At 41.8% G+C, this 23,429-nt stretch overlaps 2 protein-coding genes across 2 annotated transcripts; both read left to right on the top strand.

Moving 5' to 3' along the window:
* The first annotated feature begins 10,257 nt into the window (after window positions 1-10,257).
* Window positions 10,258-13,145, top strand: LOC141020208 (uncharacterized). Its single transcript, XM_073495284.1, has 5 exons — window positions 10,258-10,323; window positions 10,635-10,715; window positions 10,816-10,922; window positions 10,954-13,042; window positions 13,137-13,145. The coding sequence occupies exons 1-5, from the start codon at window positions 10,258-10,260 to the stop codon at window positions 13,143-13,145; spliced, it is 2,352 nt and encodes a 783-aa protein (XP_073351385.1).
* A 461-nt stretch (window positions 13,146-13,606) lies between these two features.
* On the top strand, window positions 13,607-23,146 carry LOC141020199 (uncharacterized). The gene is given in 4 exon segments (XM_073495272.1): window positions 13,607-15,161; window positions 15,164-16,927; window positions 21,083-22,670; window positions 22,672-23,146. Coding segments are annotated over 4 exon segments (5,382 nt in total).
* The last annotated feature ends 283 nt before the right edge of the window (window positions 23,147-23,429 follow it).

Raw genomic sequence — 23,429 nt, 5'->3', positions numbered from 1 at the left:
GTCAGTGTCCTGATGTCACTTTTTGTAAATCTTTGCATCCCTGTGTTAATGTGATCCTGTGTTTACCTTTTCTCTTGCTTCTCTCTGTGTTTAGAACAATTCTAGAAAAAATGGGCCTGCAGGGCAAGGTCGAGACCCTGCAGGCAAAAAAAAAAAAATGGGATAACCTCAAGAAAAAATATAAGGTAGGTGCAGGTGTGAATGATGATGTGGAAACTACATTTTATTTGTTTTACCCATGCAATTTAATAAATACTCTGCTGGAAATTGCTGACGTGATTGATTTCCACTGCCTTAGGATTGCAAATATCCAACGACTGGAGAGGGGGTAGGCGGGAAGCCCACCGCTGCTACCTGGCCCTGGTTTGTCCTCATGGATGAGGTGTTAGGACAGAGGCCTTCCATTGCCCCCCCTGTCCTAATTGCCTCCATTCCTGAGGACACACCAGGGCCAAGTGCCTCGGTTGGTGACCAGGAGGAGGAGGAAGATGTTGAGGAGAGCCAGCCAGGGCCAAGCAGGAAGAGGAGGAGGGAGGATGAACTCCTGGAGCTAATTAGGGAGGACATGAGGCTGCAGAGGGAGTCAGAGGAGAGGAGGGAGAGAGAGAGCAGAGAGAGGATGGAGAGACTCTTCTGTCTGCTCGAGAGGATGGCCGATCGATAATGCATTTTTTGTTTGTATTGTTACTATATTGTTATACTGTTCTCTTATTTTGTTAATTTATTAGTTCTATGTTTTTATTGTTATATATTTCTTATATTAAAATCTTGTTAAATTGTTACACGTTGTCTATTCCATTTAGTATTTACAACTTAAGTACAATTTATAACAGGGTTAGCAAACAGCATCAAGTGCTACTTTTCAGGGACAACAAGGGATTGAGTTTGTCCTTTTATTGTCAAAGGATAACTATTTACAAAATTACAGCACAAATAACTATTTACAGATTATTATAAATAGAATAGAAAATAGAAAAATTATGTACAATTTACAACTATTAACAACAACAAAAAAAACAATATTAAAACAGGCTGAGCAGGAGTCCCTGGCAGTGCTGCTGGGCTGGATGGGATGCCACAATAAAGACCCTGGTGTCAGTGGGACATCATCTGGGGTGGTATTCAGGGTGTTTGGGGGTGTAGTCTCCACTGTCCACCACATCGTCCATCAACAGGGTTTGCAGGGCTGACCGGATCGACGGCTGCCATGTCACTAAGAATTTTTTTAAGAAAGAGGCAAGAATTATAATTTCATAATATAATTATAATAATAATTCGAAGTTCGAAAAAGTAGGTTTGCGACATTTTGCGAGCTAGCGAAAAAAAACGGTAGGCGGAAATGGGCGTGGCCTATATCAGGAGATTCAGCAAGATTCACTGAACGCGTGGATATAAGGTTTTTGAATGTGCGACAAAGTATGTGGGAGTTATTAGCCAAAACGCATGTTCCTTGATTATAGCGCCACCTAGTGGTGAAAATTCACAACGACAACAGATTATAAAATTTTTCGCCAGGCCTAATGTGTTTGCCAAATAAAATCGCGTTTTCATCCATGTTCAGGCAGTGAAAAATGCGATCATTTGCGACAAAGAAAAACAAATAAATTAAAGCTGCAAGCAGCGATGAACGGGCCCTCGCAGTCCACGCGCGTCGGGGCGTGCTGGTGTTGCAGCGTGCTGCTGTCGGGGCGCGCACATCCTTTCTTTAGAAAATTTAAGACAAATATCATTACAGCTGTGAATAGATGTTTGGCAAAATGTTTGAGCAGAGCTTGAAATGTGTTGAAAGTAGTATTGTCAGATTCCTCCACAGTTAGTGAATAGCTTTACTGCTTTCTTTCCACAGCACCACCAGGACCACATTGTCTATGAAACACCAACTTGCTGTCCCTTCTAGCAGAAAGAGAGTGTTGCAAAGATGAGAGGAGAGTGACATGTCATTGCAAGTGATTATAACAACAAGCGCCGTGCCTTTCTCCTTCCAAGCATTGGGTTATATTTCAGATGTTTAGTAGTTTACCACAACTACGTACAATAAGTCTAGTGTGTGACTATTTTACTGTACTGTAATTTGTCTACATTGAAGAGCTGTTTTTGGAGTCATGCAAGTTAATAAAGGTTGAAAAGATTTTGCAGATGAGCGTGTTTCATACTGTCAGGACTTGTATTTCCTTTGCATTAGTTTTGCATTTAGAGTTGCTGTGAAAAGGCTTTGACATGTGCAGTTTGCTTGTAAGAAGATATAATGAGTTTAAATTGAGAACTGGGAGGAGTCCAATGTCATCACTGTTAATCTTGGCTGGGAGTGTCCTTAGCTTTTTATTGATTGTGATTGTAAATTGTATTGGTCACGAAGAACAAGTTTATTGTGGTATCATAGAACTGTAAAGATATTCAGTGTTTTGTGTTTTATGTAGTGTCAGATTAAAGAATGTACATAATTTCCTTTTTAAAGACAGCTCCAAATGATTATGTTTGTTATCAGAAGAAGCTGTAAATACGTTTTTGCCCTGTTTATCAGTAAGTTGTTATCTGCGTCGCCTTGGTCTTAACAGTGATGGTTGTGCTAGCATTTGAACATATAGTTTTGCAGCTACATGTTATTTGTTTGAAATGTTCTATATAAATAAAGTGTGATTGATGGATATGAGGCTGATTTCTTATTTGCAGTGGGTGGTGCCATGGAAAGGTGTTTACTTAAATATGATACATGTTATCCAAACACAACAGTGACACTTTTCATCTGCAATGTGTAGGAGGAGGTACTTACATTTCTACGTGTGTTATGTGTGAGAGAAAGTGTGTGTGTGTGTATGTGTGTGTGTGTGTGTGTGTTTGTCTGTCTTTGCTTTTGTGTGTCTGGCTTTTGTTGTATTGTTTTGACACTTTGAAGGAAAATCACTGGACTACACAACACACTAAGGACACTGCACTACACACTGACCGTTTTTATATGGAGACTCATGTGTTTCGCCAATTGTCCGATGTTGTTTGTACACACATGGCCAGCACCTCCAGTGTAAAGGACTAACCAGACTGTAATTCACACAGCAAGCCGACACTCCTCCTGCAAAAGGTGCGTCACGGTGCACGTCATAATGATGACGTGTGTGTTTTTCTCAAGGTGGTTCCCCGGTGTCCTCCTGGTAATTTGAAAGTATACTCGCTGACTGTTTTAAATCATAGAGATGTCTTTTAATGTGTTGACATTGACGTCCTCGCCCACCAATCGTCATGGAAAGTGACAAAGTGATGATTTGCGTTTTAAATTACATAATAACATAATCGCCATCAGTGAACATGACGCTGTCTGACTCATTCTGTCGTGGGGAGGGAGGCTGTTTTCTGGGGGAAACTTCACTGAAGTGAAGGGAGGGATAATCGTCGCGGTACCGTGACAAAGACTTTGTGAGTTAGAGTGTTATGGCGGGGATTGACGTTGTTTTTCTGGCAGACATGTCACTAAGAGTGTGTCGAACCGACAGGCTGAAAGACACTTCTCGACGTATAACTGCGGTATTTTTTACTCGCATAAGTTGCCAAAGACGGTATGAATTACTACGTCACTGGTGTTTTGTCCTGTAAAGTTGCTTTTTGGGAAATTTGTCTGTATTTTGTTGAGTGAACGACATGTTTAGTTATCGGACTGTCAGATCGACTACGCCTCTGACAGGCTACCACCTCCGGAGGCGCGCATCAGAGTCGGATGCGGATGCGGAGAATTAGCTCAGCGTTCCCGCATGTAAATGACAGTGTGAATGTGGTAACTGTACACTCTTAACAGGGTAAATTTCCCAGATCTCAGAAATTACTTGCTAGTTATCGCTATCTCGTCGCTATTGTTTTCACTCTTTCGCTGACGTCACTTTGACAACTTTCCGCTGTTGCTGAGCAACCAAATACCGTGCGCTGCCATGTCATTTGTAGATTGATTAATGTGTTGCATTTCTCCAGCAATAATCACAGGGTGTCGTCATTTTCATGTTCTCGCAATCAATTTCGTTTGCGAGCACTGTCCTGAGAATATTTATCGTTTTTCCTTCAGCAAACGCACATCAAACGTGAGTAGAACATATTGTCATTATGTAAATTATTTTTCATAAGTGTGGTTTTACTTTGCTTAGCAGCAAATGCAAGAAGTGGTATATAGTCAGAAGTAGGCACTTTCGATACAAGTTGTGGAAGACAACGATTCGGCTGCGTTTGGTTGCGTATGGTTGTTACGTCAAGTGCGACGTGATTGTCAGTCAACGTTGTCTCCATGGATTCCAGAGATTTCTGATAGGTTGTTTGAAAAACGTCTACTCCCATGTTCTAGCAGGCTATAAATTTCGTGGTACCTCTGCTTTGCCGGTCTTTTTCTCTGCGGAATAAAAGGTAAGTACCTCACCTCTCATTCACCTGTAAGACAACAGCTAATATGACAATATTAAAGGTTAACAACGACACATACCTATTAGTAACACTGCTAGTTGTTAAGTTAGGTTGTTTTATCTTTTGGAAATTGTGTTGAAAGTGTCTACTCATGTTGCAAGTTATTGCTGGTTAGCTAGTTATCTGATTAACGTCAGCTATGACGTGGCAACGTTTGCGTTGGGTGAACACAAATTAAAAAGTGCAGTTTACAAGTAATATTAATATTGGTGTTGTTAGTGCTGTGATTGAGTGATATGTAATAATTGTGGATGGGTTGTATTTTTCTACAGAAAATGGCCTTTCTAAATTCTCCAACGAAGCTCCCCAACAGCGAGGACCCTGAGATCAGGCAGCTCAGGGACAAATTTAGTCTTTTTGCTGTAAGTGTGCCTATTTATGTTGCTTTGAGTGAGAGTGGTGTAATGTAATGCATGGATTAAAGTTTTCGGTCGCTACGATTCAAACTTCACAGAGGCGACTTGTGAGATCAATGTAGATTAGAGTAGAACTGTTGGCTGATATTTATTGACAGAGTTTTGAACTGTACAGCCAATTGTATCGTTAACAGCGTGTTTGCGCCTGACCAATGACAGTGCAGTTACCCACACAGAGCGGGATGTCAGCACGGAGCGGCGCTATAGTGTAGATGCTTAGCTAGCAAGGATTCGTCTCGCTGCTACGTTATCAATTGAGTTCAGTCAGCACGTGAGAACTCGTGTGACACGGAGATTCTCATGTTGTGTGCTACATGTGTGAATTAACAACTGTCGTCTGGACTTTGTGTGCAGTGTATGTGTGTAAATGGCTTCAATCAGCATCTCTCCCTTACCTGTGGCACTGTGCGTTATCATGGTTAGAGGAACGTCCTGAAACTTTATAATTATCAATAAGAAGTTTCTGGTTAGTTTGACTGTACAAAATCATGAATGTTGCCTGTTTGTAGCTCAATGCTTAAATCTTGTATTATAACATATACAACAAAGCGTCAGAGCTTCCTTGAGTACTAACAGTATGTTAGTGATGACAGAAACGTCATAACTCCCCTTCACACTGACAGGGCTGCTAAAGTTGTTGTTTGTTTGATGTATTTTTATGTGAAACGATGAGAGGTTCACGTTAAACAATATTATTAATAATAATAATTAATAGTGATGCGAAGAAGAAGTAGAAAAATAGCTTTCTGAAAATTTGTGTAGATTGTTGATTATGTAAAAGAGTAGAACTTGAGAGAAGCTTGGCAAGAAAAGGCACAAATAGATTTCATAGATAGAAAATGACGTTGAAAAGACAAAAAACATTTTAACTGTGAATACAATAGTTTTTTAGATCATCTTACGACAAAACAGTGTTGGTCAAATATTCAACTGTCATTTTTGCACTACACAACATGGTGTAGGGTGAGGTTGTAAATGTTTTTAATTTTTTTAGCACTTATCTAGTAAAATGGTGTGTAACATGTATGAGAACTTACAAATTGGGAATATGATTTGGCTACAGCTTGACGAACCATTTCAGTCAACATATTTTTCTTTTTCTTTAATACATGTGTAATGTGTGTTAGTGTGCGAGTTGTTTTATTTGTGTGTGTTGTTAGGTAAATTTGTGTACGTTGTGTATGTTGAAGTATGGTTGTCTCGACCCAGCCGTACAACCTGATGACCGCTACCGTCAGGTCCTTCAACTTGCCGAGGAGAGCATCAGCATTGCTATGAGGCACAAGCGAAAGGCCAGTGCTGCCTCCCAGCAGGTGGCAATGTTGAGGCGGGAGTGCCAGAAGAAGGGCACTGCACTTCTCCAGCTGCAGGCACAGCTGGAGAAGTGCAATGAAAAGCTGCAGCCTGTTACAACTGGTAAGTATGGTCATTGTGTAGGAAGCGCAGTACAGCGTTAGTGCTGGTAAGTAGAGTTACTGTGTAAGCTAGCAATATAAGTGTATGGAAATGAAGTGTGGGAATAACTTAATGACTTCATGTAACAGAATGGTGATTGTGGGTATTTTCAGAAATCAGTGACGCAGAGATGCTGGCAGCATGTGAGGACGGTAAGTGTTAAATTTGCCTTTATATGTGAGTGTAATTGAAGTGTAATAAGTTATTTGATTGTGTGTTTTATGTTGTTGTAGGAGCAGAAGGTGGCGGTCCTGCAGCTCCTCCTGGCTCTGCTGCCATGTAAATGTTGTATATATTATTAGTTCATGTTCATGTTCCTGTTCGTGTTTGTGGTGTTAAATAAAGTTATTGTTTGAAATTTGGATGTATGTTTGTTTACTTCTGTATTTTTTTACTTTTGATTTGACTTAGCTTTTGAAATGGATTTGAACGCATCAACCAATCACGTCGTGAAAAGAACGTGACGTCACAGCTGCAACGTTTGAATGTCTTTGTCTGTTATCTGGATTCCGTCCTGTGCAGACTCATCTACCTTGGCTCTACTGATTTTTCACCACATACACCGAGATTTACAAAGATACATTTCCAAAACCTTTCGGATTAAGACAGCAGCATTCTTTCAAGGAACCTCAACTTGCTCAACACGGTGAGTTAATTTTGATTAAGTTCGCTGTTTGCCGTCGCGGCACACAGAGGGCTTCTGTGCCGCGATACGAGCTAACATCCAGGCTAGCTGCCTCATCGACCTGTAATGTTGAATGTGTAGTTCTGAATTTCTCTAAAATACTGCTAACTTTAGTAAGGTTAATTGCGTGTATATGGTTTGGAAATGAGTATTATCAGTGCTGTTATTAACACTTTTGGCTGGTTTGCTGTAATGACAGAGCTAGTTAGCAAACTTTGTTAGCATTGCTCGGCAGCAGAAACCTTTGGGTGCTTTGTTCTAAACGAGCTGAACGTTACCGAGCCTTCTCCTGCTGTAGCTACTGTAACCAGCTGCCCTGTTGTCATAGTAGAGGTGGTTGGCTGTTAGCACAGTTATAACCACATGTTTGTTAGCATATGAGTGCCTTTGGGGACTATAACCACGTCTTTGGTAGCATATGAGTGCCTTCGGTTTGTTTGCTAACACAGCTACAAGCTACTAGCAGTGCTAGTCTTTAGACAATGTTCATTTATTTTAATATCACAAGTCATTTCAAGTGTCACATCGACGCAATGGTAAACAACTACGTTATTGCGCTGCGATTGGTGCGAGTAATTTCAAATTTCGCTGGTGTTGTCGCGCGGTGGTTGTCGGGAGTACATTTTCAACGTCGAGGCGTTTTCCGCCATGATTGGCTGGAGCACAATTTTGAACTTCGCCGGTGTTGTAATGCTTCACTGCAGACAGAGAGAGAAAAAGGTGTGTGTCTGTGTGTGTGTGTACATGTATATATGTATGTATATATATGTGTGTGTGTGTGTGTATATGTATATGTATATATATATATACATACATACATACATACATACATACAGCAAGCATGTATTTGGGAGAATGTTATTGTAAAATGGCTACATGAAAAGAATTTCTGTGTTTTCCTGGTCAAAATGACTGGCACAGGAAATGAAAGGATCCTAGATTATTTTCGTTCTTCTCTCTGTGTGTCTGTCTTTCACACATTCACTCACTCAAATTTCTGATGTTCTGTGAATTTGGTTTGTGTTTTGATGATTGTTCTAATTTTCAGTGTCTATTGTTTGGATGTTCACTGCAGTTATTGATGTTCACTGCTAGTTAGAAACATTATTTACAGCATTAAAAGGTGTTAAATAGAATTTGGTGCTGATTATGTTTGAATGATGTGTTTTTGTAATGTTATTGTAAGAGCAGTTAAACCAGAATGGTCAAATTTGAGTGGGAACACCAAAGTAATGGGGGTGAAACAAACATCATACAAGGGTTAAAGTAAATTATCACCATTTTAGTGTAGTATTTTTGTGTGTATGAATATTTAAAGTTAAGTAACAATTTCATACTTCTTCTTCCATCACTGGTTTCTTGTTAAATGTGTGTTTGAGATGTATTTGTCCAATTATTGCAGGCTAAAGATGGGTTGTAATGTCAATATTAATCAATTGTCTATATGTTATTAGATGCCACGGGGCAAGTCTTATCGTCGTTCGGAGGCAGCCAAAAGACGCATGGCAGAACGGCGAACGGTTGACGTGGAACCGCAGCAGTCCGCCAATGTCTCTGTTGCACGTATGTACATTTTTTCCTTGTATGGTGTATAGATTTGCCTAGTGGCAAGGTGTGTTGTGTTTACATGATTTGTAAGGTTTCATTAACAGTGTGATCTTGATGTATTTTTTTTCTCTGTGTATTAATAGAGCACGGTACTGGTTACCGCAACCCTGTGCGACAATGGCCAAAGTCGTCACTGACGGGACGACAGCACAAGTTGGTCATTCCACGCCAACTCCCTGACGAGAAGGTAAAATAATGATAATAACAACAACAGCACTTGTAATAATTAGTGCATTTCATTCTATAACAGTACAATTTTTTTTCCAGTTCGTTCTTCTTGTAGGAGATTCCCATCTGCGTGCTATTGCAGATGGCTTTGTCCCGATGCCAGAGGGCTCCCTCTCCTTTGGCATCATGTCCACGCCCGGGGGCTGTGCGAGGGAGCTGAGGACCGAGTTGCTGCATGCTGCTGTTCCTCGGTCTCCTGACGCAGTCCTGGTCTTGGCACCTAGCAACAACCTGACATCCAGCAGGACCATCGACGAGGCAGGGGCAGACTTCGCTAAGCTCCTGCACGCTGCCTGCGATCGATGGTCTAACGTAGGTTTTTTTCTATTGTATGTATTGATATATTACCATAGTTAATGTAGTTGTATGAACTGTTGCAGAATAATGTATATTTATATTATTAGTTATGGCATTTTCAGACAAAATGTATTTGTTATTAACAACCACTTTGCTCTACAGGTGTGTGTCGCAGACTTCCCACCTCGTTTGGCCGCTGAAGTCCTTCAGCAAGACTTCATGCGTCAAGAGTTCCGCCGTGTGGCAGCACGTATGGGTAAGCTTTAAAAAGACTAGTTCGACCACAGTTCCATGTATGATGCATGATATGTTGTTAGGCAGACTGTTTGAATGAATATTATAATTTCCATAATCATTCCTTTAAAATTTAGATATTACATACAGAGATATTACAATAATGTTTGTTATTTTTCTGTTTTAGGTGTCAGGTACTTCCCTACAGCTGAGCATTTCCCGATGAACCGCCGTGAGCTGTGGAGCAGAGATGGTGTAAGTAGAACACATAGTGTCATCTCCACTTTCTCTGTAGTTGAATGACAAGTTTATTGCAGATCCATATCATTTAATCTGTTTCATTTTTGTTATTTTCACAGGTTCACCTCAGCGATAGTGACGGCATGCCCATTCTAGCTGAGCTGCTGTGGACGGCTGCGTTCGAACAACTGCAGCCTCCAAGACCAAAGCTACTGGTCGCTCCCAGAACATCGCCGCCTCGTAGGCACGTCGTCCCAAAGGTGGTTGTCACGGGACAGGTCACCGTACCTCGTCCATCAAACCCCTTTGGGTGGACAGCTGTTGGCAAGGGTGGGAAGGTAATTGTTTACACATTGTAGCGGTGTGGTTGATGTAATATTGATCAGCTGACCTCTGTAATGGTTGACAGGGTGTTTAATACAGAATATCTTATTTTGTCATTACAGAGGAGAGCACCTGAGGAACTTGAGCAGTCCTCTGGTGCAGAGAGGGTGGTTCAATTGAACCTGGACTGTTTTTTGACATGATTGTTGAGAAGATGATGGCGATTTGACAGAGCAGTCGTTCTCTATATGTATTTCACAGGTTGACGCAAGTGCACTGCAGCACTGTTTCATCCAGCCAAACCCTGTTTGGTTCAGCAGTTCAGTGTTGGCTGCGATGGATGCTGCTGTTCCGTCCCATCTTCCTAGCCCTGAATCAACTGATGTTCCACGAAGCTCAAAGGTAAACTGCATGCAAGTTGTATATCTTGGTTTGTTGAAGTCTGTTTAGTATCTCCTTTTTGCTGATACACTCACAACAACATGCAAAACTGCACAATATGTTCCACAATGACTTTTGCTCAAATATGGCTTAATAAAGTGTATTTTGTTTTTCTTCCATTAGCGTCCAAAAGTGGAACATCGTCGGACTTCTGCAAGCCAGAAGGTTTGTCTTGATTTTATTCAATATTTCAGTTATTGTGACTTTTTTTTGGTGCGTGTCTGCAGTATTACGGCAATAATTGGATAATCATTGTAAAAAATCTTCTCTAGGTCCCGGCGAGAGCTTTGCCCGTGGTGAAACCCGTGCCACCGCCTGCAACTGCTCGTGTGAAAGTGGACGCCAGGGGGGAGGTTAGTACAGTTTGTGCAAAATGTGTGTGTAGTACCTTTTTATAATAATAGTAGTATAGTTTATTTATCCAGATCATTTAATGTTTTTTTTTTCTTCTAGGTCACCACCGCCGTCGCTGCCGCTGCCACCGTCGTCGCTGCGCCGGGGGGGGGACCTTCAGCCTGTCGTCGATCTTGGTGTCTCGCCGACACCAAGGTCCAACAAAGGTAAGTGTGACGCTAACCCCGTTTCTTGCAGGTGTGCAGAGTCCCTGCAGTCTGTTGTTCCTGGTATTTATGTCAGAAGTGCACCAGTCACTTATGACATAAATACACCCATGGCATGTGGTGTTGCAGCAGTTATGCAACATGTCATTTCTCCAGTGTGTACATGGAAAGGGACAGATATTGATAACATAGGCGTAGAAGGTGGCAAACTGGCCAGTTACATTGAAGCTAGGCAGAAGAGCGGTGCTAAACAGGAGTTGTGCAAGTTGATTGAACAGCACAATGTGTTTGGTAGGCAGTGGCAGGTAGCGATTCCTCCTCCAGCACGTAGTGATTTTAATTGGCTGGATGAGGACACCTTGATGTACGAGAAGCTGCAAGAGCACTTGTTTAACCACGGCACGTGTCTGTTGAACCTCGGGGGTGCGGTTAGTGCCATTATTCTCCATAACGAGTATTTTGTGGTTGTTGATTGTGGTACGCGTGATGCATCTGGGATGGCATCTAGTATTGGCACATCTGTGGCTGTTTTCAACACGTGCCTTAATGACTTGATGCTTCACATCAGTCATTTGAAGGAGTCTTTAGGTGCGAAGTGGTATGCCGTCCATGGCATTTCTGTCGTGTTGTGTCCAGTTGATGGCGACAGGGAGAGTGCTACATTGTTTGCAGGCGAGACTGTTGATGTCGGTGTTGCAGCAGAGGTCCAGGATAGCATTTCAGTAAGGCCAGATATTGACGTAAGTTCCATCAGGGGAACTTTTCATCAAGGGGACGATCGGTTCCAAAACGGAGGGCTCCAGTGTATGGCTGTAAGTTTGGTAGCTTTAGCCAAACACAGCATCGATTCTGTGTTTTCGTGGCAGTCTGGCGATCTGGATAAGGTTGTAGAGTTAGGGGATGAGCTCTACACGTCGTTGCGGGAAAGTAATTCCATCAGTGGGAGGTCTGAACTGCTGTGTGTTCCAGATTTGCCCAAAGAGTCAATTATTGATGGACAGAAATTTCAGTTTGACTATGGTGACTACGTTTCTGGTGATGTTGATGTGGTTGACGGACAGCTTATTGATGCATGTGTGTACACCACTCTCAGGAATGGTTTGAGAAAGATGTGTAGTAAATATGACACATGCTTTCTGACTGTGAGTGGCACCACGTGTGCTATCATTGGTCGAGATGGGCAGTATGCCGTTGTTGACTCCCACGCACGCGATGCAGATGGCATGGTAGATGAGAACGGGTTAAGCGTTGTTGTGTATTTTAGTTGCCTTGACCGTGTGTTTGATCACATATGCAAATTTGCCACCGCAATGAACGCTCCAAAGCTGTTTGAGATTGCCGGTGTTTGTGTCACTCACAAAAGTCAAAGTGCAAATGAGGAGAGCAGAGAGGTTGAATTTGGTTGTAGCTTACCTCTTCAGCCAGCACTTAAAGTGTCGGCTGAACAGGTAACACTTGACAGCAACGGTCAGAGAGGTGTGAAACGCAAGATTTCAGTGGGTAATCGTGGACGGAAGAAGTTGAAAAGCAGGGATGTTAATGTGGTTAATTCAGACGTTGTATTTGTCAGCGATGTGACAAGGAAAAGTCTTGAGTTTAATCCGCTGCGTAGTGACGTTGCACAAGCTTTGTGCAAAAAGTTGAACGTAGAGTCGGAGAAACTTGATCTGGTATCGACAGAGGTCGGTGCATTAGGGGCTCCTTGTAAGAACGAGCAGATAGTTGGTGATGGTAATTGTTTCTTTAGAGCGGTTAGTCAAGCTGTGTGTGGCACACAGAAGAATCATAGAAAAATTAGATTAGCTGTGTTTAAGAAATTACAGGCCAATCCTCTAGCATATACTTTGCGTCCCGAGTATTCCTCGATGGCAGATTATCTCAGTAGATCGAGAATGCGCTATGTCGGTAGATGGGCCACTGAAGTAGAGATTCAAGCAGCAGCAGATTGTTTAGGAGTGAATATTTTCACGTATTGTGGGGATCGCTGGCTTGAATACAGTTGCAAGAATAGGCAGTTGTCCAATCAGGCAGTGTATTTAGAGAATTGTAACGGTAACCATTATGAGACTGTTGCTTGTGTCATGCAACCTCAGATGCAGACTTGTTATAGGTACTGCAAAGTGAGCGCGTATTGTTCTGGAGGGTACAATTTTAGACGGCAAAGTAGAGAGAGTAGTGTTTGTGCTGAGAGTTTAAGTCCAGTTGTAGCTTCAGGTTGTGTAGCTGAAGAAGTTATCAATATTGAAGATAATGGTCTAGAACAGCAGGATAGTACTGTGTCTACGCAAGAGCAGACTTCATTTACATTTAAGTCAACTAATGTTAATTCTTCTAAGTATTTGAAAAGTAAAAAGAACTTAAAACGAAAAAAAAAATACCAGGAAAATGATTTGCATAGGGAGAAAGTCAAGGAAATTGGTAAACAGAAATATAAGACAAATGTGTTTCATCGGATGAAAGTCATTGAAATCAATAAAAGGAAATATCAGGAAAATGTAGTGTATAAGCATAAACTTATTGAAATGATTAAAAAGAAATATAGGGATAACGTAGTGTATAAGCATAAACTTATTGAAATGATTAAAAAGAAATATAGGGATAACGTAGTGTATAAGCATAAACTTATTGAAATGATGAAAAAGAAATATAAGGAAAATGTAGTGTATAAGCATAAAGTTATTGAAATGATTAAAAGAAAATATAAGGAAAATGTGGTATATAAGCATAAAGTTAAGGAGATGAGTAAAAGGAAATATAGGGACAGTGAAGTGCACAGGCAGCATGTAAAAGCCATGAGCAAAAGCAAGTATCATGGAAGTCTGGAGCATAAGAAGTGTGTTATAACAGCAACCAAATTGAAGAGGGAAAAAAATAAAGAAAAGGCAGAGCAGTTTGATTATGTTAGAGAACAGTTTTGGGAAAAAGTTAAAGATGGGCCAGATTTTGTGTGCTGCGTATGCCACAGAGGGTTGTTTAAGAATCAGGTTTTGAAATGTAAAAGAGATTATTATACTAAAAGGAAAGAAATAAGTTTAATAGCAGATAAATGTATTAGTGAAAAGTATTTACATAAATGTAATGAAGACTGCGTATTGCCGTGCAAATGGTTGGATACAGCTAGAGGTCAGCTGTGGATTTGTAACACGTGTCATTGTAAGATTAGTAAAGGTGTAATGCCACCTGAATGTGCATTGAACAATTTGGCAGTTTGTCCCATTCCACCAGAATTGGCGTGTTTGAATAGTTTAGAGCAACATTTGATTGCGTTGCATATTCCATTTATGAAGATGTTGGCGTTGCCCAAAGGTGGACAAAATGGAGTACATGGACCTGTAACGTGTGTTCCTGCAAATATTGTGCAGACGAGCAATTTGCTGCCACGTACAGACATGGAAGGATCTTTGTTGCCAGTAAAGTTGAAGCGGAAGCTTACATATAAAGGACATTATGAGTATCAGTTTGTTGATAGTACGCGCGTAAGGCAGGCCTTGCAGTATTTAAAAGGGACCAATGTCCATTATAAAGATGTAGAGTTTAATGAAGCGTGGATAAACCAGTTTTGTAGGGAACCGGATACTGATTGTAATGGTGGTGGTGAAGCATCTGCAGATGTTGGGGACGATGAGCTTCTGCACGATAGACAACAACATTGCATGTTCCAGGACACTTGTCTTATGCCTGTAGATATTGGTCAGGAAACACTGGATCAATATTTTGATGATATATTGAATTTGGCTCCAGCAGAAGGGAACTCTCCTGTCAGGTTGTTGTCTGATCATACAAATGAAGAAAAATGCTTCCCGGTGTTGTTTCCTAGTGGACTTGGTACATATCGTGATAGTAGACAGCATCGATTAACTTTGTCACGTTATTTTAATAACAGGATTTTACATGCTGATGGTAGATTTGCACAAAATGTTGAATACATCTTTTTTGCTCAGTACTTATCTGAGGTAGAACAGGTTGTGTCAAATGTATCGATAGCATTGCGGAAGGGTAAAGGAGGTGCTAGATCTCAAAAAGTTAACAGAAATATTTTGAATGACGAAGAATCTTTGAAGAAGTTGTTGCAGTTTGATGATGGGTTTCGTTTTCTTAAACCTATTCGAGGTACGCCATCTTTTTGGCAGGGAGCCCAGCGTGATTTGTTGGCTTGTGTTCGTCAGCTGGGTGTCCCCACGTGGTTTTGTTCGTTTTCTTCAGCTGACATACGGTGGAAAAATCTCCTCAATAGTATTAGATAGGTAGAACAGAGACAGCGGAACAGTTAGAATGGGCAGATAGGCGTCAACTTTTGCGTGGCAATCCGGTCACTGCTGCCACAATGTTTGATTTTCGCTGGCATTGTTTTTTGAGAGAGGTGCTCATGTCTCCATCTAATCCTATTGGCAAAATAAAGGACTATTTTTATAGGGTGGAATTCCAGCAACGTGGATCACCACATGTTCACTGCCTCTTTTGGATAGAGAACGCCCCAATAATTGATAAAAACACAGATGAAGAGGTCATTAAATTTATTGATCAGTATGTCACATGTGAACTACCAGCACAGGATGAAACATTATTGGACATGGTTACATCTGTGCAACAACATTCAAAACGACATTCAAAATCTTGTAAAAAGAATAAAACTGTTTGTCGTTTCAATTTTCCTAAGCCGCCGTCCGCAAAAACTTTTATTTCACGTCAAGTCGGTGAAGAGGACGGCACAAAATCTTGTAAATTTAAGGTAGATGAAGCACAGAAATTGGACAGCTGTGCATGCAAAAATGAGGGGCAGAAAAAAACAGAGATCATGAAAAAAGAGATTGCAGTTGCCATTATGACAAAAATTAAAACAGCTCTTTCAGATGAGAGTGCCAGTTTTGATAGTGTGGAAGAGTTGTTTAGACATTTAGGATTAAATCAAACTGTTTTTGAGGCTGCGTACAATCGTGTTGGCAGGAAGACGCATGTTGTTTTGAAGAGGCAGGCGAACGAGGTCTGGATCAATCAGTATAACAAACCACTTTTAAAATGCTGGAATGCTAATATTGACATCCAATATGTTGTTGATGCCTATGCTTGTGTCGTGTACATTATTTCTTACATCTCCAAGGCAGAAAAGGAGATGGGGTTGTTGTTAGGAAATGCTCAGAGGGAAGCAGCTAAAGAGGGTAATAGTAGTGCTAAAGATGCATTGAAAAATTTAGGAAGTGTGTATTTACACAACAGGGATGTTTGTGCTCAAGAAGCGGTGTATAGATTGACAAACATGCATCTGAAGGAGTGCTCTAGGAAAGTTGTGTTTGTGCCGGTAGGGGAGAGTACAGTTAGAATGAGTTTGCCTTTAAGTGTGTTAAAACAAAAGGCATCATCACATGATCTTACCGATGAAGATATGTGGATGAAGAATTTTGCTGACAGATACAAGAATAGGCCGAATGATGGTACGTTTAATGACATGTGTTTGGCAAGATTTGCATCAGAGTATCGTGTTTTGAGTAAAAACGAAATGTGTGTCAATAGGGTTAAATTAAACAATAACTGTGGTTTTGTTGTGAAAAGAACACGTACGCAACCCGCTGTTGTTCGCTACGTGCGCTTTTCGGAGACTAAGAATCCGGAATTGTTCTATCAGAGCATTTTGCAGTTGTTCCTGCCGTATCGTAAAGACGGGCTGCTCAAACCGGCAGGGTTTGAGACGTTTGAGCAGTTTTATGGTCATGGTCGTGTGAGATTGGGTGATGAACCGCTACATTCGGTTAAAGCAATTGTTGATCAGAACAGATGCAAATTTGAAAGAGATGCAGACGAGTTGGATGATATACAAAATTCAATCAGTAGTGATGGTGTTGTAGAAGATGCTTGGTGCGAGCTGTGCCCAGAGCAGGAGTTGGAGCGTTCAGAGTGTATAGAGGAACGTAGGGAGAGCGAGCAGATAGTGGACGAACCCGTAGATAGCATTCCAGATTTAGCGGTAAACAGTAAAGATGTTGCACATTTAGAAAAGAGGAACATTAGCTGTGTCCAAATTCAGGGGTTGCATCCTTCGAAGGACCCAGCCTTTGTGGACTCCGAAGGCCGGGTCCTTCGGAGAGTCCTTCGACGGCCGCGCCAACCGTTGTTAAATTGGACGGTCTAGCCTTCGGAGTATTTCCTGGTTGCGTCACCAGATGTTCCCGCCCTTACCCTTACGTCACGATTTCTGCAGCCCAGGCCCGCGAAAGACAGATAATTAACAAAGACAGAAGAGTTGGAGACAAAGATGTTTGAGGCTATGGATGTTTTAAATTTCTTTTTAATCTTCCTCATTTTGGAGGAAGAGGAGATGCGGGTCCGTCGGCTCCGTCGGCGCCGCCGGCGGCTGGTGTATCTCCGGCTGAGAGAGGAACGTGGAGAGGTAAACCTGTTATTTGAACCCATAGTAATGTTATTATTATCATTATTAGCTAGCTAACAGTTAGGGGTCATTAACATACCAATACATTACGTTAATGCTAGACATATAAACTGTAGAACGGCACATATGGTTAATGCCATATAACCTTGACAATTGATTAATAGTTAAAGAACCCTGAGCTTAATTTAATATTAAAATATTTTGTCATGAATCATCAAAACCAGATTGAGAAGATGGACTGATAAGTGGATTGATAAACAGTTTTAGTATTATCTACCAAAGCTCTAAAATGAACTAGAATTATCTTATTAACTAAAATTATGTAGCTATTGTCTAATTAACCATTTTTCTTCTCCTGTTCTGCCTCTCCCTTCCCAATCCAGACCAGACCCCTGTACTGCAGGGTCAACCTGGCTGTTCCCGTCCTCGACAGGTTTTTCGAGGACGGGGACACCAGGCAGGATTTCAGGCTGAGCAGAGAGTCCCTGGCAGTGCTGCTGAATCTTCTCAAACAAGATCGGAGACACGGATGGGGTGCCACAATAGAGACCTTGGTGTTCCTCTTCTGGCTGGCAAGTGGGGCGTCATACAGGGTGGTCTCAAGGGTGTTTGGGATGCCTCGCTCCACCGTCCACTGGATCGTCCACCGAGTTACTGGGGAGGTGGTGGCCATTCGCCACAAGGTCATCCACCTCCCAAAGACCGCTGAAGACCTGGCTGCAGTAACTCGGGGGTTTGCAGGGCTGGCAAGACATAGAGCTTTTTTAAAAGCTGCTGGAGCGATCGACGGCTGCCATGTGAGGATCAAGCCACCAAGCGGCCCTGATGGTCACTGCTACAAGAACAGGAAACTGTTTGCCTCCATCATACTGCAGGCAGTATGTGACCATCAGGGCCGCTTCGTAGACACGTACGTGGGCTGGCCGGGGTCGGTGCACGACTCCAGAGTACTCCGGCACAGCCCACTGTACAGGCAGGCTATCTACCCTCCTCCAGGGCACTTCATCCTCGCAGACGGCGGGTATCGTGCCTCCAACATCCCCTCCCCCTCATCACTCCCTACAAGCGGCCTGTACAAGGTGTGGGACCCCAGCGCTTTAATGTCCATCATTCCAGGGCACGCTCTATCATTGAGCGTGCCTTTGGAATGATGAAGACCAGGTTCAGGTCCATCTTCCTGCAAGCGCTGGAGGTGCACCACACCTTTGTGCCTCAGGTACGTCATAACACAACAGGAGTCTTTTTTTGTTTCTTTGAGTACTGAAGCAGAGTAAATGAAAATTAATGAATATTTTTTTTCATTTCAGGTCATAACAGCTTGTGCCGTCCTGCACAACATCTGCCTGGGGGCAGGTGACATCATGCCCCCAGAGGACGAGCTGCAGGACGTCATGCCGGAGGATGAGGGGGAGGGGATGTTGGAGGCAGCCAGTGGTGCTCCATGGCGGGACCAGCTGTCTGCGGAGGTGTCTGCCCTGGAGGAGGTGATCCCTGACCACGACTATCTTTAGTTGGCAAGTAAAATAATCTTAAAGGCATTATTCCAATTTAAAGTGTTTGGTTGATAGATTTGTTTGTTGTAAGTCTTTATTATTATTATGCTCACATTATGAAATCATAATTCTTTCCTCTTTCTTAAAAAATTCTTAGTGACATGGCAGCCGTCGATCGAGTCAGCCCTGCAAACCCTGTTGATGGATGATGCGGTGGACAGTGGAGACTACACCCCCCAAACACCCTTAATACCACCCCAGATGATGTCCCACTGACACCAGGGTCTTTATTGTGGCATCCCATCCAACCCAGCAGCACTGCCAGGGACTCCTGCTCAGTGAGGAGAAGTGTGGAAGTGTGCCTGTGTGCCACACTGCCTTGACAGACTATTCCTGAGATATTTGTTGGCCAGTGCCGATTAATGTTTAATGTTTTTATGTTTGTTGCATTAAAGTCTGTTTTGTTTCGAATCTATCGTGTACATTCATTTCTGTATCAACATTACAAAATAAACATTAACCCATTGGTGAATAACAACTATATTTAGTATGCTGAAGGTGCAATATGGGACAGAAAGTGAAAGAAAGGTTTGATGTTTTAAAAACCTTGTGAATACTAAATGGAATAGACAACGTGTGAAAAATGACAATATTTAATTAATTAATAAAATAAATAACAAACAATTATAACATTGAACAAATAGAACTAATTAGAACAAATGAACAGAATAAATGAACGTCAAAAGAAAAAATCAGCGCTCAGCCAAGCGCTCAAGGAGCGAGAGCAATCTGTCCATCCTGGCGCTACTCCTCTCTTCTGCCTCCCTCTGCAGCCTCATGTCCTCCCTGACTAGGTCTAGCAAGTCATCCTCCCTCTTCCTCCGCCCGGGCTGACTCTCCTCCTCCTCATCCTCATCCTCCTCCTGCTCAACCCCTCCACTTGGCCCTGGTGTGTCCTCAGGCAACGAGGCAATCAGGACGGGGGGGGGGGGGGGGGGGCAATGGACGGCCTCTGTCCCAACACCTCGTCCATGAGGACAAACCAGGGCCAAGTGGCAGCGGTTGGCTTCCCGCCGACCCCCTCTCCACTCGCTGGATATTTGCAATCCTAAGGCAGTGGAAATCAATCACGTCAGCAATTTTCAGCAAAGTATTTATTAAATTGTATGGTAAAACAAATAAAATGTAGTTTCCACATCATCATTCACACCTGCACCTACCTTATATTTTTTCTTTAAATTGTCCCACTTCTTTTTTGCCTGCAGGGGCTCGACCTTCCCCTGCAGGCCCATTTTTTCGATAATTATTCTAAACACAGAGAGAAGCGAGAGAAAAGGTCAACACAGGATCACATTAACACAGGGATGCAAAGATTTACAAAAAAGTGACATCAGGACACTGACAAATGGGCAATTTATTATTGCCTTACCTCCACCCAACAGCAGAGGAGTGCTTCGCCCCTGTGAATAAGTGGTCGTTCTGACCTCTCAGGGCAATGAATTTCTCCGTCTGCTCCTTGCTCCCTAAAACAAAATGACATGTAAAACACGTGTTGTGTTATGTCAACAGACAAAAGGGTTCTGATACAGCAAAAATATAATAATTATTATTATAATTGATGATGATGATGATCCTAAACTTAGCTCTTCATTCAATCCAAACGTTTAACTAGACTTCACAGTTTTACAGTTTGGAAATAAAGCAGGGATCACAGCCTAATCTAAATTTGTTCATCTTGGTCCATTTATGTACACGAAGTAAAAATAAAATCTCGTCACAATAAGATATTAATAATAAGTCAACCTGAACGTCTAACATTTTGAAAGTGAAGGCTTTTAAGGCCTTACTTCTAACGGCATAATGCTAATTTATGCCGTATGCTAATGCATTACCAGCGTCACGTATTTTAACTGAAAGTTAAAATTTGGAGGTTTTAAGGTCCCCTGAAGTTTAACATATCTGGCGTTGGATGTTCAAATGAGTAAAAACCGAGTATAAACCCAATACTTACATTTATATGTCATGTCCGCGCCACTTGATGTCGCCATTGTTCTCTTTTCCCTCTTCTTTTTCGGGACTGAGCAGCGGCGCGCAAAGGATCTTGGGATATGGGAGGCCGCGAAGGATAGTAGCGGTGCGTCCTCCAGAAAGAGGGAGAAGAAGGCTGCATTTGTGGGCTGCATTTGAAGGAGCCTTCGAATTTGGACAGCCTTCGCGCAGCGTTGTGACGTAACTGGCCTTCGAATGCGCCCTTCGAAGGATGCAGCCCCTGAATGTGGACACAGCTAATGTCCTCTGCAGACGTGACGGTGTGGCTTTAGTTAGGTCTCTGAATGAGACACAGATGTGTATTTTTTATCAGATTAGGCAGTGGTGCTTAGATAGGGTAAATGGAGCCAAGCCAGATCCGATACATGTCTTTATTACAGGCGGTGCGGGGACAGGTAAGAGCCATTTGATCAAGGCCTTACAGTACGAGGCAATGAGGTTGTTGTCGAGAGTGTGTCGTGATCCGGACGACATTTGCGTTCTACTAACAGCTCCTACGGGGATAGCGGCGCACAATATAAATGCACCTACTATTCACAATGCATTTAGCATTGGTAAAGATGTACGCTTACCTTACACTCCATTGGGTGAGGAGAAGCTGAATTCTTTACGTGCTAAATATAGTAGCTTGCAGCTTTTGATAATAGATGAAATCTCCATGGTTGATCACAAACTATTGGCTTATATCCATGGAAGATTAAGACAAATTAAGCAATCTGGTGACTATTCCCCGTTTGGAAATGTTAGTGTAATTGCAGTTGGAGATTTTTATCAGTTGCCTCCAGTGAAAGGGAGAGCTCTGTATTTAGATGACGTAGGTGTTGATTTGTGGTCTCGGTTGTTCAAGATTGCGGAATTGAAAACAATCGTTCGTCAGAAAGATCATGTATTTGCAGAGTTGTTGAACAGAGTTAGAAGTCGTTCAAAAGGTACCCCGATGTTGGACAGCGACATTGAAATATTACAACGTTGTGAAACCGGTGAAGACAGCTCAGCTTTGCACATATTTCCCACAAATCGACAAGTAAATGAGCATAATGTACAGCAGTTGTTGAAGAGTTGTCCGGATTATGTCGAGATAGAGGCTCAGGATTATGTGAACAGTAAGAAAACAGGCAAGCTCGAGTTGATAAGCGGACATCATTCCAGAGCATACGACACATGTCTGGATGAGACGCTGCTTTTAGGGAAAGGTGCTCGTGTAATGTTATTTAAAAACTTAGATGTAGCAGATGGTCTAGTTAATGGGGTGTGTGGCACTGTCACACACATAGTTTATCCAGAGAATGACGGAACAAGGTTTCCTCAGATGGTGTATGTTAAATTTGATGACGATAGGGTAGGCGTACAGAAGAGGAAACGCTGTGCATTTGCCTCTGCAGTGGAAATGGGTTCCACGGGCATCGGACCTGAAGAGGACAGGGTAACTAAAAAGGGTGGAATGCGTAGGCAATTTCCACTGAAGCTTGCCTGGGCTTGTACAGTACATAAAGTACAAGGCATTACAGTAGATAAAGCGGTAGTGTCGCTTGAAAGGATTTTTGCAGCTGGACAGGCGTATGTAGCTTTGAGTCGGGTTAGAAATTTGTCAGGGTTAGTGATTAGGGATTTTAAGGAGAAAGCCATCTATTGTAAGGACACAATTAAAGATGCAATTGAAAACATGCCTCCCTTCATGGTTGAGAATATTACAAGGCACAAATTCAATACGCAGACCTTTACTGTGTTTTTGATGAATGTGCAGAATTTGACCCAACATGTATACGATTTGGCATTGTGTACACAGCATTTGCAGCTTAACTGCATTGCTGTTACAGTAACCCTAACCCTACAGTAGCAGCAACCCAATATTGACAGAAATTCAAGGCCAACAACATGGTGGAGTTGGCCTTTATAGTGCAGACAATTTGGCATGTAATGTTCTCCAGGTGCCAAACATAAATTTAGAATGTTTGGTTTATCACTGCACTACATACAGCATATTGATGGCAGTAATTTACAGACCACTATCTTATCCCATGACTTTGTTTAAACAAAATTTAGGCAAATTACTTGATTGGCTGAATTCACAAAGTGACACAATTGCTGTCATGGGAGATTTCAATGACGACATTTTGAGATCATCGTCAGTCGCCAAATTCATGACAAACAAAGGGTTTGTTCAACCGACAACAGAAAACGGCACACTTATTGATCACGTGTATGTGAAAACAGCACATTATATTGTTGAATCATTAGTGGTGCCAACTTATTTCAGTGACCATGAGGGGATCATGTGTTCTTTTACATCTACGACCTAGAAGAACAGTTAGGGACAAGAGAAGAAATAGCAGTAGACCAAAAAATAGTTGTTGATAACGTTTATATTGTAGTGATTTTAATATATATACATGTTTCCTTGTAGGAATTTTATGTTGTGTGTTTTAATATATAAAAAAAACAAATAAAAAGTTCTTCATAATGTTTAGTTATTTATATGTGCATGTTTCTTTAAGAGGTGTGTAATTCTATATTGTGTGTTCAATAAAAATATATATATATATATATATATATATATATATATATATATATATATAAAAAACA

This window comes from Pagrus major, chromosome 2, assembly GCF_040436345.1.
Source record: "Pagrus major chromosome 2, Pma_NU_1.0".
In the NCBI taxonomy this organism is placed as follows: domain Eukaryota; kingdom Metazoa; phylum Chordata; class Actinopteri; order Spariformes; family Sparidae; genus Pagrus; species Pagrus major.
The sequence above is the reverse complement of the archived record's forward strand: the minus strand, read 5'-3'. Positions and strand labels throughout refer to the sequence as shown.